At 71.9% G+C, this 13199-nt stretch overlaps 1 protein-coding gene across 1 annotated transcript in view; it reads right to left on the bottom strand.

Annotated features, from left to right (window-relative positions):
• LOC142823433 (obscurin-like protein 1) overlaps positions 1–13199 on the bottom strand; it is a gene marked incomplete at its 5' end in the record, with an annotated part of 30671 nt that overhangs the window by 1345 nt on the left and 16127 nt on the right. The window contains 6 exon segments of the mRNA XM_075914481.1: positions 9092–9275; positions 9277–9358; positions 9475–9574; positions 10300–10404; positions 12961–12999; positions 13002–13097. Of these exon segments, the coding sequence (XP_075770596.1) occupies positions 9092–9275; positions 9277–9358; positions 9475–9574; positions 10300–10404; positions 12961–12999; positions 13002–13097 (606 nt within the window).

The following is a 13199-nucleotide window of genomic DNA, read 5'->3' as shown; positions in this document are numbered from 1 at the left end:
GAGCCCAGCCAGGACAAGGCCACGGCTCCCAGGTGGGGGGGGGGGGGACCCAGGACAGAGCCCAGCCAGGACAAGGCCACGGCTCCCAGGTGGGGGGGGGGGACCCAGGACAGAGCCCAGCCAGGACAAGACCACGGCTCCCAGGTGGGGGGGGGGACCCAGGACAGAGCCCAGCCAGGACAAGGCCACGGCTCCCAGGTGGGGGGGGGGACCCAGGACAGAGCCCAGCCAGGACAAGGCCACGGCTCCCAGGTGGGGGGGGGGGACCCAGGACAGAGCCCAGCCAGGACAAGGCCACGGCTCCCAGGTGGGGGGGGGGACCCAGGACAGAGCCCAGCCAGGACAAGGCCACGGCTCCCAGGCGGGGGGGGGGACCCAGGACAGAGCCCAGCCAGGACAAGGCCACGGCTCCCAGGCGGGGGGGGGGAACCCAGGACAGAGCCCAGCCAGGACAAGGCCACGGCTCCCAGGTGGGGGGGGGGGGACCCAGGACAGAGCCCAGCCAGGACAAGGCCACGGCTCCCAGGTGGGGGGGGGGGACCCAGGACAGAGCCCAGCCAGGACAAGGCCACGGCTCCCAGGTGGGGGGGGGGGACCCAGGACAGAGCCCAGCCAGGACAAGGCCACGGCTCCCAGGTGGGGGGGGGGACCCAGGACAGAGCCCAGCCAGGACAAGGCCACGGCTCCCAGGTGGGGGGGGGGACCCAGGACAGAGCCCAGCCAGGACAAGGCCACGGCTCCCAGGTGGGGGGGGGGGACCCAGGACAGAGCCCAGCCAGGACAAGGCCACGGCTCCCAGGTGGGGGGGGGGACCCAGGACAGAGCCCAGCCAGGACAAGGCCACGGCTCCCAGGTGGGGGGGGGGGGACCCAGGACAGAGCCCAGCCAGGACAAGGCCACGGCTCCCAGGTGGGGGGGGGGGGACCCAGGACAGAGCCCAGCCAGGACAAGGCCACGGCTCCCAGGTGGGGGGGGGGGACCCAGGACAGAGCCCAGCCAGGACAAGGCCACGGCTCCCAGGTGGGGGGGGGACTCAGGACAGAGCCCAGCCAGGACAAGGCCACGGCTCCCAGGTGGGGGGGGGTGGACCCAGGACAGAGCCCAGCCAGGACAAGGCCATGGCTCCCAGGTGGGGGGGGGGGGACCCAGGACAGAGCCCAGCCAGGACAAGGCCACGGCTCCCAGGTGGGGGGGGGGGACCCAGGACAGAGCCCAGCCAGGACAAGGCCACGGCTCCCAGGTGGGGGGGGGGACTCAGGACAGAGCCCAGCCAGGACAAGGCCACGGCTCCCAGGTGGGGGGGGGGGACTCAGGACAGAGCCCAGCCAGGACAAGGCCACGGCTCCCAGGTGGGGGGGGGGTGGACCCAGGACAGAGCCCAGCCAGGACAAGGCCACGGCTCCCAGGTGGGGGGGGGGGACTCAGGACAGAGCCCAGCCAGGACAAGGCCACGGCTCCCAGGTGGGGGGGGGGGACCCAGGACAGAGCCCAGCCAGGACAAGGCCACGGCTCCCAGGTGGGGGGGGGGGGACCCAGGACAGAGCCCAGCCAGGACAAGGCCACGGCTCCCAGGTGGGGGGGGGGACCCAGGACAGAGCCCAGCCAGGACAAGGCCACGGCTCCCAGGTGGGGGGGGGGGACCCAGGACAGAGCCCAGCCAGGACAAGGCCACGGCTCCCAGGTGGGGGGGGGGACTCAGGACAGAGCCCAGCCAGGACAAGGCCACGGCTCCCAGGTGGGGGGGGGGGACTCAGGACAGACCCCAGCCAGGACAAGGCCACGGCTCCCAGGTGGGGGGGGGTGGACCCAGGACAGAGCCCAGCCAGGACAAGGCCACGGCTCCCAGGTGGGGGGGGGGGACCCAGGACAGAGCCCAGCCAGGACAAGGCCACGGCTCCCAGGGGGGGGGGGGACCCAGGACAGAGCCCAGCCAGGACAAGGCCACGGCTCCCAGGTGGGGGGGGGGACCCAGGACAGAGCCCAGCCAGGACAAGGCCACGGCTCCCAGGTGGGGGGGGGGACCCAGGACAGAGCCCAGCCAGGACAAGGCCACGGCTCCCAGGTGGGGGGGGGGGACCCAGGACAGAGCCCAGCCAGGACAAGGCCACGGCTCCCAGGTGGGGGGGGGGACCCAGGACAGAGCCCAGCCAGGACAAGGCCACGGCTCCCAGGTGGGGGGGGGGGACCCAGGACAGAGCCCAGCCAGGACAAGGCCACGGCTCCCAGGTGGGGGGGGGGGACCCAGGACAGAGCCCAGCCAGGACAAGGCCACGGCTCCCAGGTGGGGGGGGGGGACCCAGGACAGAGCCCAGCCAGGACAAGGCCACGGCTCCCAGGTGGGGGGGGGGACCCAGGACAGAGCCCAGCCAGGACAAGGCCACGGCTCCCAGGTGGGGGGGGGGACCCAGGACAGAGCCCAGCCAGGACAAGGCCACGGCTCCCAGGGGGGGGGGGGGGGACCCAGGACAGAGCCCAGCCAGGACAAGGCCACGGCTCCCAGGTGGGGGGGGGGACCCAGGACAGAGCCCAGCCAGGACAAGGCCACGGCTCCCAGGTGGGGGGGGGGACCCAGGACAGAGCCCAGCCAGGACAAGGCCACGGCTCCCAGGTGGGGGGGGGGGACTCAGGACAGAGCCCAGCCAGGACAAGGCCACGGCTCCCAGGTGGGGGGGGGGGGACTCAGGACAGAGCCCAGCCAGGACAAGGCCACGGCTCCCAGGTGGGGGGGGGGGACCCAGGACAGAGCCCAGCCAGGACAAGGCCACGGCTCCCAGGTGGGGGGGGGACCCAGGACAGAGCCCAGCCAGGACAAGGCCACGGCTCCCAGGTGGGGGGGGGGGACCCAGGACAGAGCCCAGCCAGGACAAGGCCACGGCTCCCAGGTGGGGGGGGGGACCCAGGACAGAGCCCAGCCAGGACAAGGCCACGGCTCCCAGGTGGGGGGGGGGACCCAGGACAGAGCCCAGCCAGGACAAGGCCACGGCTCCCAGGTGGGGGGGGGGACTCAGGACAGAGCCCAGCCAGGACAAGGCCACGGCTCCCAGGTGGGGGGGGGGGACTCAGGACAGAGCCCAGCCAGGACAAGGCCACGGCTCCCAGGTGGGGGGGGGGTGGACCCAGGACAGAGCCCAGCCAGGACAAGGCCACGGCTCCCAGGTGGGGGGGGGGACCCAGGACAGAGCCCAGCCAGGACAAGGCCACGGCTCCCAGGGGGGGGGGGGGACCCAGGACAGAGCCCAGCCAGGACAAGGCCACGGCTCCCAGGTGGGGGGGGGACCCAGGACAGAGCCCAGCCAGGACAAGGCCACGGCTCCCAGGTGGGGGGGGGACCCAGGACAGAGCCCAGCCAGGACAAGGCCACGGCTCCCAGGTGGGGGGGGGGGACCCAGGACAGAGCCCAGCCAGGACAAGGCCACGGCTCCCAGGTGGGGGGGGGGACCCAGGACAGAGCCCAGCCAGGACAAGGCCACGGCTCCCAGGTGGGGGGGGGGGGACCCAGGACAGAGCCCAGCCAGGACAAGGCCACGGCTCCCAGGTGGGGGGGGGGGACCCAGGACAGAGCCCAGCCAGGACAAGGCCACGGCTCCCAGGTGGGGGGGGGGGGACCCAGGACAGAGCCCAGCCAGGACAAGGCCACGGCTCCCAGGTGGGGGGGGGGACCCAGGACAGAGCCCAGCCAGGACAAGGCCACGGCTCCCAGGCGGGGGGGGGGGGGGACCCAGGACAGAGCCCAGCCAGGACAAGGCCACGGCTCCCAGGTGGGGGGGGGGACCCAGGACAGAGCCCAGCCAGGACAAGGCCACGGCTCCCAGGTGGGGGGGGGGGACTCAGGACAGAGCCCAGCCAGGACAAGGCCACGGCTCCCAGGTGGGGGGGGGGGACCCAGGACAGAGCCCAGCCAGGACAAGGCCACGGCTCCCAGGTGGGGGGGGGGGACCCAGGACAGAGCCCAGCCAGGACAAGGCCACGGCTCCCAGGTGGGGGGGGGGGACCCAGGACAGAGCCCAGCCAGGACAAGGCCACGGCTCCCAGGTGGGGGGGGGGGACCCAGGACAGAGCCCAGCCAGGACAAGGCCACGGCTCCCAGGTGGGGGGGGGGACTCAGGACAGAGCCCAGCCAGGACAAGGCCACGGCTCCCAGGTGGGGGGGGGTGGACCCAGGACAGAGCCCAGCCAGGACAAGGCCACGGCTCCCAGGTGGGGGGGGGGGACCCAGGACAGAGCCCAGCCAGGACAAGGCCACGGCTCCCAGGTGGGGGGGGGGGACCCAGGACAGAGCCCAGCCAGGACAAGGCCACGGCTCCCAGGTGGGGGGGGGGACCCAGGACAGAGCCCAGCCAGGACAAGGCCACGGCTCCCAGGTGGGGGGGGGGACTCAGGACAGAGCCCAGCCAGGACAAGGCCACGGCTCCCAGGTGGGGGGGGGGACTCAGGACAGAGCCCAGCCAGGACAAGGCCACGGCTCCCAGGTGGGGGGGGGTGGACCCAGGACAGAGCCCAGCCAGGACAAGGCCACGGCTCCCAGGTGGGGGGGGGGACTCAGGACAGAGCCCAGCCAGGACAAGGCCACGGCTCCCAGGTGGGGGGGGGGGACCCAGGACAGAGCCCAGCCAGGACAAGGCCACGGCTCCCAGGTGGGGGGGGGGGACCCAGGACAGAGCCCAGCCAGGACAAGGCCACGGCTCCCAGGTGGGGGGGGGGACCCAGGACAGAGCCCAGCCAGGACAAGGCCACGGCTCCCAGGTGGGGGGGGGGGACTCAGGACAGAGCCCAGCCAGGACAAGGCCACGGCTCCCAGGTGGGGGGGGGGGACTCAGGACAGAGCCCAGCCAGGACAAGGCCACGGCTCCCAGGTGGGGGGGGGTGGACCCAGGACAGAGCCCAGCCAGGACAAGGCCACGGCTCCCAGGTGGGGGGGGGGACCCAGGACAGAGCCCAGCCAGGACAAGGCCACGGCTCCCAGGGGGGGGGGGACCCAGGACAGAGCCCAGCCAGGACAAGGCCACGGCTCCCAGGTGGGGGGGGGGACCCAGGACAGAGCCCAGCCAGGACAAGGCCACGGCTCCCAGGTGGGGGGGGGACCCAGGACAGAGCCCAGCCAGGACAAGGCCACGGCTCCCAGGTGGGGGGGGGGGACCCAGGACAGAGCCCAGCCAGGACAAGGCCACGGCTCCCAGGTGGGGGGGGGGGACCCAGGACAGAGCCCAGCCAGGACAAGGCCACGGCTCCCAGGTGGGGGGGGGGGACCCAGGACAGAGCCCAGCCAGGACAAGGCCACGGCTCCCAGGTGGGGGGGGGGGACCCAGGACAGAGCCCAGCCAGGACAAGGCCACGGCTCCCAGGTGGGGGGGGGGGGGACCCAGGACAGAGCCCAGCCAGGACAAGGCCACGGCTCCCAGGTGGGGGGGGGGACCCAGGACAGAGCCCAGCCAGGACAAGGCCACGGCTCCCAGGTGGGGGGGGGGACCCAGGACAGAGCCCAGCCAGGACAAGGCCACGGCTCCCAGGGGGGGGGGGGGACCCAGGACAGAGCCCAGCCAGGACAAGGCCACGGCTCCCAGGTGGGGGGGGGGACCCAGGACAGAGCCCAGCCAGGACAAGGCCACGGCTCCCAGGTGGGGGGGGGGACCCAGGACAGAGCCCAGCCAGGACAAGGCCACGGCTCCCAGGTGGGGGGGGGGGACCTCAGGACAGAGCCCAGCCAGGACAAGGCCACGGCTCCCAGGTGGGGGGGGGGACTCAGGACAGAGCCCAGCCAGGACAAGGCCACGGCTCCCAGGTGGGGGGGGGGGACCCAGGACAGAGCCCAGCCAGGACAAGGCCACGGCTCCCAGGTGGGGGGGGGGACCCAGGACAGAGCCCAGCCAGGACAAGGCCACGGCTCCCAGGTGGGGGGGGGGGACCCAGGACAGAGCCCAGCCAGGACAAGGCCACGGCTCCCAGGTGGGGGGGGGGGACCCAGGACAGAGCCCAGCCAGGACAAGGCCACGGCTCCCAGGTGGGGGGGGGGACCCAGGACAGAGCCCAGCCAGGACAAGGCCACGGCTCCCAGGTGGGGGGGGGGGACCTCAGGACAGAGCCCAGCCAGGACAAGGCCACGGCTCCCAGGTGGGGGGGGGGACCCAGGACAGAGCCCAGCCAGGACAAGGCCACGGCTCCCAGGTGGGGGGGGGGGGACCCAGGACAGAGCCCAGCCAGGACAAGGCCACGGCTCCCAGGTGGGGGGGGGGACCCAGGACAGAGCCCAGCCAGGACAAGGCCACGGCTCCCAGGTGGGGGGGGGGACCCAGGACAGAGCCCAGCCAGGACAAGGCCACGGCTCCCAGGTGGGGGGGGGGACCCAGGACAGAGCCCAGCCAGGACAAGGCCACGGCTCCCAGGTGGGGGGGGGGACCCAGGACAGAGCCCAGCCAGGACAAGGCCACGGCTCCCAGGTGGGGGGGGGGGACCCAGGACAGAGCCCAGCCAGGACAAGGCCACGGCTCCCAGGTGGGGGGGGGGGGACCCAGGACAGAGCCCAGCCAGGACAAGGCCACGGCTCCCAGGTGGGGGGGGGGACCCAGGACAGAGCCCAGCCAGGACAAGGCCACGGCTCCCAGGTGGGGGGGGGGGGACCCAGGACAGAGCCCAGCCAGGACAAGGCCACGGCTCCCAGGTGGGGGGGGGGGACCCAGGACAGAGCCCAGCCAGGACAAGGCCACGGCTCCCAGGTGGGGGGGGGGGACCCAGGACAGAGCCCAGCCAGGACAAGGCCACGGCTCCCAGGTGGGGGGGGGGGGAGACCCCAGGACAGAGCCCAGCCAGGACAAGGCCACGGCTCCCAGGTGGGGGGGGGGGACCCAGGACAGAGCCCAGCCAGGACAAGGCCACGGCTCCCAGGTGGGGGGGGGGGACCCAGGACAGAGCCCAGCCAGGACAAGGCCACGGCTCCCAGGTGGGGGGGGGGGGACCCAGGACAGAGCCCAGCCAGGACAAGGCCACGGCTCCCAGGTGGGGGGGGGGGACCCAGGACAGAGCCCAGCCAGGACAAGGCCACGGCTCCCAGGTGGGGGGGGGGGACCCAGGACAGAGCCCAGCCAGGACAAGGCCACGGCTCCCAGGTGGGGGGGGGGGACCCAGGACAGAGCCCAGCCAGGACAAGGCCACGGCTCCCAGGTGGGGGGGGGGACCCAGGACAGAGCCCAGCCAGGACAAGGCCACGGCTCCCAGGTGGGGGGGGGGGACCCAGGACAGAGCCCAGCCAGGACAAGGCCACGGCTCCCAGGTGGGGGGGGGGGACCCAGGACAGAGCCCAGCCAGGACAAGGCCACGGCTCCCAGGTGGGGGGGGGGGACCCAGGACAGAGCCCAGCCAGGACAAGGCCACGGCTCCCAGGTGGGGGGGGGGGGACCCAGGACAGAGCCCAGCCAGGACAAGGCCACGGCTCCCAGGTGGGGGGGGGGGACCCAGGACAGAGCCCAGCCAGGACAAGGCCACGGCTCCCAGGTGGGGGGGGGGGACCCAGGACAGAGCCCAGCCAGGACAAGGCCACGGCTCCCAGGTGGGGGGGGGGGACCCAGGACAGAGCCCAGCCAGGACAAGGCCACGGCTCCCAGGTGGGGGGGGGGGACCCAGGACAGAGCCCAGCCAGGACAAGGCCACGGCTCCCAGGTGGGGGGGGGGGACCCAGGACAGAGCCCAGCCAGGGACAAGGCCACGGCTCCCAGGTGGGGGGGGGGGACCCAGGACAGAGCCCAGCCAGGACAAGGCCACGGCTCCCAGGTGGGGGGGGGGGACCCAGGACAGAGCCCAGCCAGGACAAGGCCACGGCTCCCAGGTGGGGGGGGGGGGACCCAGGACAGAGCCCAGCCAGGACAAGGCCACGGCTTCCCAGGTGGGGGGGGGGACCCAGGACAGAGCCCAGCCAGGACAAGGCCACGGCTCCCAGGCGGGGGGGGGGGACCCAGGACTGAGCCCAGCCAGGACAAGGCCACGGCTCCCAGGTGGGGGGGGGGACCAGGACAGAGCCCAGCCTGGACAAGGCCACGGCTCCCAGGCGGGGGGGGGGACCGACAGAGCAGGACTCTGGGTCCGAGTTGCCTGGGCTGCTGGGGACGCCCACCCGGAGCCTCAGGCCGGGACACGCCTGGGGACTGAGCCAGCAGAGACCATCAGCAGCCGCTGCTCCGGAGCACAGGCAGCCCCAGCCCCAGCCCCAGCCTCTCGGGCCCCCCCGGCACCTGCCCCAGCCCCAGCCCCAGCCCCAGCCCCAGCCCCAGCCCCAGCCTCTCGGGCCCCCCCGGCACCTGCCCCAGCCCCAGCCCCAGCCCCAGCCCCACACCCAGCCCCAGCCTCTCGGGCCCCCCCGGCACCTGCCCCAGCCCGAGCCCCAGCCCCAGCCCCAGCCCCAGCCCCAGCCTCTCGGGCCCCCCCGACACCTGCCAGGCTGCACAGCCCAGCACGGCGGGGGCACCGCCCCACACCCAGCCCGGCCCCCCCGACACCTGCCCAGGCTGCACGGCCCAGCACGGCGGGGCACCGCCCCACACCCAGCCCGGCCCCCCCCGACACCTGCCCGGGCTGCACGGCCCAGCACGGCGGGGGCACCGCCCCACACCCAGCCCGGCCCCCCCGGCACCTGCCCAGGCTGCACGGCCCAGCACGGCGGGGGCACCGCCCCACACCCGGCCCGGCCCCCCGACACCTGCCCAGGCTGCACGGCCCAGCACGGCGGGGGCACCGCCCCACACCCAGCCCGGCCCCCCCGACACCTGCCCAGGCTGCACGGCCCAGCACGGCGGGGGCACCGCCCCACACCCAGCCCGGCCCCCCCGACACCTGCCCAGGCTGCATGGCCCAGCACGGCGGGGGCACCGCCCCACACCCAGCCCGGCCCCCCCGGCACCTGCCCAGGCTGCACGGCCCAGCACGGCGGGGCACCGCCCCACACCCAGCCCGGCCCCCCCGACACCTGCCCAGGCTGCACGGCCCAGCACGGCGGGGGCACCGCCCCACACCCAGCCCGGCCCCCCCGACACCTGCCCAGGCTGCATGGCCCAGCACGGCGGGGGCACCGCCCCACACCCAGCCCGGAGCCGCGCGGGCGCCTCACCCTCCACCAGCAGGCGCGCGGAGGAGCGGTCGTCGAAGGCGTCGCAGGTGTAGGAGGCCTCGTCGTCCGGCCCCACCCGGTGGATGACGAGGGTCCGGTAGCAGTCGAGGTTGCAGATCTCGTACTTGTCGCTGGCGAAGATCTCGGTGTCTCCGCGGAACCAGCGCACAGCGCCCGCGGGCGTGCGACACCGTGCACTCCAGCGTGGCCTTGTGCCGCGCCAGCGCCGTCTTGTCGCGCAGCGGCTTCACGATCCGGATGGGAGCGCTGCCGCGGAGAGGCACCCGTGAGCCCACCGGGCAGGGGAGGGGTGGGGAGGGGCCGAGCGAGGGGCGGGGGTCACTCCCCTCACGCCCTGCACCCGCCCACAGGCAGGGAGCGACCAGGCGAGCGCATCGGACTCCGTCAGAGAGGGGCAGCAAGCGGGCGGAGACCAGGAGCTGGTGGAGCCCGGTGAACAGCCGAACCACCGCCCAGCGCCATCTGCGCAGGGGAGGCAGAGGGGGGCTTGGAACCAGCTGATTCCCGGCTCGCACCCAGGGCCCTGCGCTGGGCGGCCCTTGAGACGTGGGGAGGGCAGAGCCGCGGCGGGGCCGGGAGCCAACCCCGCACTTCCCCCCTGTCAGCTAACCGATTAGCGGATGGAAATTCCATCGACTAGTCAAAGAGCAATGAAACGCCATTTAATATCCCTACCCCCGCCGGCCCATCCCCGCCGGCCCGTCCCCCGCCAGACGCTTCCCCCGCCCACCCCGCCAGACGCTTCCCCTCGCCCGCCCGTCCCCCGCCAGACGCTTCCCCGCCAGCCCGTCCCCCGCCAGACGCTTCCCCTCGCCCGCCCGTCCCCCGCCAGACGCTTCCCCCCGCCCGCCCCGCCAGCCCGTCCCCCGCCAGACGCTTCCCGCCCGCACCCGCGCCCGCCCCGCCAGCCCGTCCCCCGCCAGACGCTTCCCCCCGCCCGCCCTGCCAGCCCATCCCCCGCCAGACGCTTCCCCCCGCCCGCCCCGCCAGCCCATCCCCCGCCAGACGCTTCCCCCCGCCCGCCCATCCCCCGCCAGACGCTTCCCCCCCGCCCGCCCCGCCAGCCCGTCCCCCGCCAGACGCTTCCCCCCCGCCCGCCCATCCCCCGCCAGACGCTTCCCCCCGCCCGCCCCGCCAGCCCGTCCCCCGCTTGCCCCAGCTGCCGACCGGGGCCGCGGGAAGGTTACCCTCCACGTGCAGGCTGGCTTCCGAGGCGGCCGCCTTGGCAACAAAGCGGATGCGTCCCGCGTCCTCCGGCCGCACGCTGCAGATGAGCAGGAAGTGCCGGGGGCCTGTGGGGGAAGGCGCTGGCATGACGCCCCCAGCCGCGGCCTCACCACTGCAGGGCAACCTGGGGGGGCTGCAGGGGCATCTCCCCGGGGCAGGGCCCCTGCCCCACCCCTACAGCAAAGCGCCTGGGACGGAGGCAGGGCTAACGGTGGGTCTGGGCCTGGCTGGGGACGTGACGCCGAGCTGGGAGGTCAGCCAGGCGGGGCTGAGACACGGAGCAGTGGGCAGAGCACGTGGCCCTGGATGAATTGCAGCCAGCGTGTTTGTGGGGAGCAATAGGGTGTGTGTGTGTGTGTGTGTGTGTGTGTGTGTAGCAATAGAGTGTGGGGGGGGTTTTTGTGGGGGGGGGAGCAATAGAGTGTGGGGGGGGTGTGTGTGTGTGTGGAGCAATAGGGTGTGTGTGTGGTGTTTGTGTGTGTGTGTAGCAATAGAGTGTGTGGGGGGTGTTTGTGGGGGGGGAATAGGGTGTGGGGGGGTGTTTGTGTGTGTGTGGGGGGGGAAGCAATAGGGGTGTGTGTGTGGTGTTTATGTGTGTAGCAATAGAGTGTGTGGGGGGGAGCAATAGGGTGTGTGTGTGGTGTTTGTGTGTAGCAATAGAGTGTGTGGGGGGTGTTTGTGTGTGTGTGTATGGGGAGCAATAGGGTGTGTGCGCATGTGTATGGGGAGCAATAGGGTGTGTGTGTGGTGTTTGTGTGTAGCAATAGAGTGTATGGGGGGTGTTTGTGTGTGAGTGCGTGTGTGGCGAGCAATAAGGTGTGTACGCATGTGTGTGCGCGCACGCCCCATCACAGCGTGTGGGGGGGGAGCAATAGGGTGTGTGGGGGGGGAGCAACAGGGTGTGTGTGTGTGTGTGTGGGGAGCAACAGGGTGTGTGTGTGTGCATCCACACCCCATCACAGCGTGTGTGCGCCCCATCACAGCATGGGTTTGTGTGTGCGCGTGTGGGGAGCAATAGGGTGTGTGTGTGTGCGCATGCGCGCCCCATCACAGCGTGTGTGCCCCATCACAGCGTAGGTGTATGTGTGCATGTGTGCGCGCCCCATCACAGCATGGGTGTGTGTGTGCGCGGTGTGTGGGGAGCAATAGGGTGTGTGTGTGTGTGCGTGCGTGCGTGCAGTGCGTGCCCATCACAGCATGGGTGTGTGTGTGCATGTGTGGGGAGCAATAGGTGTGTGTGTGTGTGTGTGTGTGTGTGTGTGTGTGTGTGGAGCAATAGGGTGTGTGTGGGGGGGAGCAATAGGGTGTGTGTGTGTGTGTGTGTGCGCGCGCGTGTGTGTGGGGAGCAATAGGGTGTGTGCGTGTGCGTGTGTGTGGGGAGCAATAGGGTGTGTGTGTGTGTGTGTGTGTGGAGCAATAAGGTGTGTGTGTGTGCGCGCGCGTGTGTGTGGGGAGCAATAGGGTGTGTGTGTGTGTGGGGAGCAATAGGGTGTGTGTGTGTGTGTGTGTGTGTGGGGAGCAATAGGGTGTGTGTGTGGGGGGGGAGCAATAGGGTGTGTGCGCTGCGCGCGCGCGCGTGTGTGTGGGGAGCAATAGGGTGTGTGTGTGTGTGTGTGTGTGTGCGCGCACGCGTGTGTGTGGGGAGCAATAGGGTGTGTGTGTGTGTGCGCGCACGCGTATGTGTGGGAGCAATAGGTGTGTGTGTGTGTGTGTGTGTGTAGGGAGCAATAGGGTGTGTGTGTGCGCGTGCGCGTGTGTGTGTGGGAGCAATAGGGTGTGTGTGTGTGTGTGCGCGCACAGCGTGTGTGTGGGGAGCAATAGGGTGTGTGTGTGTGTGCACGCGCACGCGTGTGTGTGGGAGCAATAGGGTGTGTGTGTGTGTGTGTGTGTGTGTGCGCGCACGCGTGTGTGTGGGGAGCAATAGGGTGTGTGTGTGTGTGTGCGCGCACGCGTATGTGTGGGGAGCAATAGGGTGTGTGTGTGTGTGTGTGTGTAGGGAGCAATAGGGTGTGTGTGTGCGCGTGCGCGTGTGTGTGGGGAGCAATAGGGTGTGTGTGTGTGTGTGCGCGCACGCGTGTGTGTGGGGAGCAATAGGGTGTGTGTGTGTGTGCGCGCGCACGCGTGTGTGTGGGGAGCAATAGGGTGTGTGTGCGTGTGTGTGGGGAGCAATAGGGTGTGTGTGTGTGTGTGTGTGGGGAGCAATAGGGTGTGTGTGTGGGGGGGGAGCAATAGGGTGTGTGTGTGGGGGGGGAGCAATAGGGTGTGTGTGGGGGGGGAGCAATAGGGTGTGTGTGTGTGTGTGTGGGGAGCAATAGGGTGTGTGTGTGTGTGTGTGTGGGGAGCAATAGGGTGTGTGTGTGTGTGTGGGGAGCAATAGGGTGTGTGTGTGTGGGGGGGGGAGCAATAGGATGTGTGTGGGTGTGTGCCCCATCACAGCGTGTGTGTGTGTGTGCGTGCGCCCGACAGCACACCTGTCTGAACTAGGCCCCACGCTGTGCACTCCTGCCAGTAGCCCCGGGATCTGCCAGGGCTCCTCCCCCCATCCAGCGCAGGGCGAGCGCGTCGGTGTAAGGGCAGCAGCCGGACACGGGGACACACGTGGGGGGGGCAGGGACACTCACCCTCCTGCCGAATTTTCACCGTGCTTGTGGCTTTGATTTCTCACTGCCCCTGAACCACTCGCCCTTCACGTCCTCGTGCGACACCTGGCAGGTGAAGACGGCGTTCTCGTCCTCCGCACGTGCACGTCGGCCAGTTCCTGCACGATCTGCACCAGGCGCTCTGCACGGGACAGGCCAGCAACAGAACCCTGGAGTCCCGGAGCCACAGAGCCCTGGGGGCCTAAGGGTGGCCCCGTCTC

Source organism: Pelodiscus sinensis, unplaced genomic scaffold (genome assembly GCF_049634645.1).
Source record: "Pelodiscus sinensis isolate JC-2024 unplaced genomic scaffold, ASM4963464v1 ctg155, whole genome shotgun sequence".
Lineage (NCBI taxonomy): Eukaryota > Metazoa > Chordata > Testudines > Trionychidae > Pelodiscus > Pelodiscus sinensis.
This window is presented reverse-complemented; position numbering and strand designations above follow the sequence as displayed.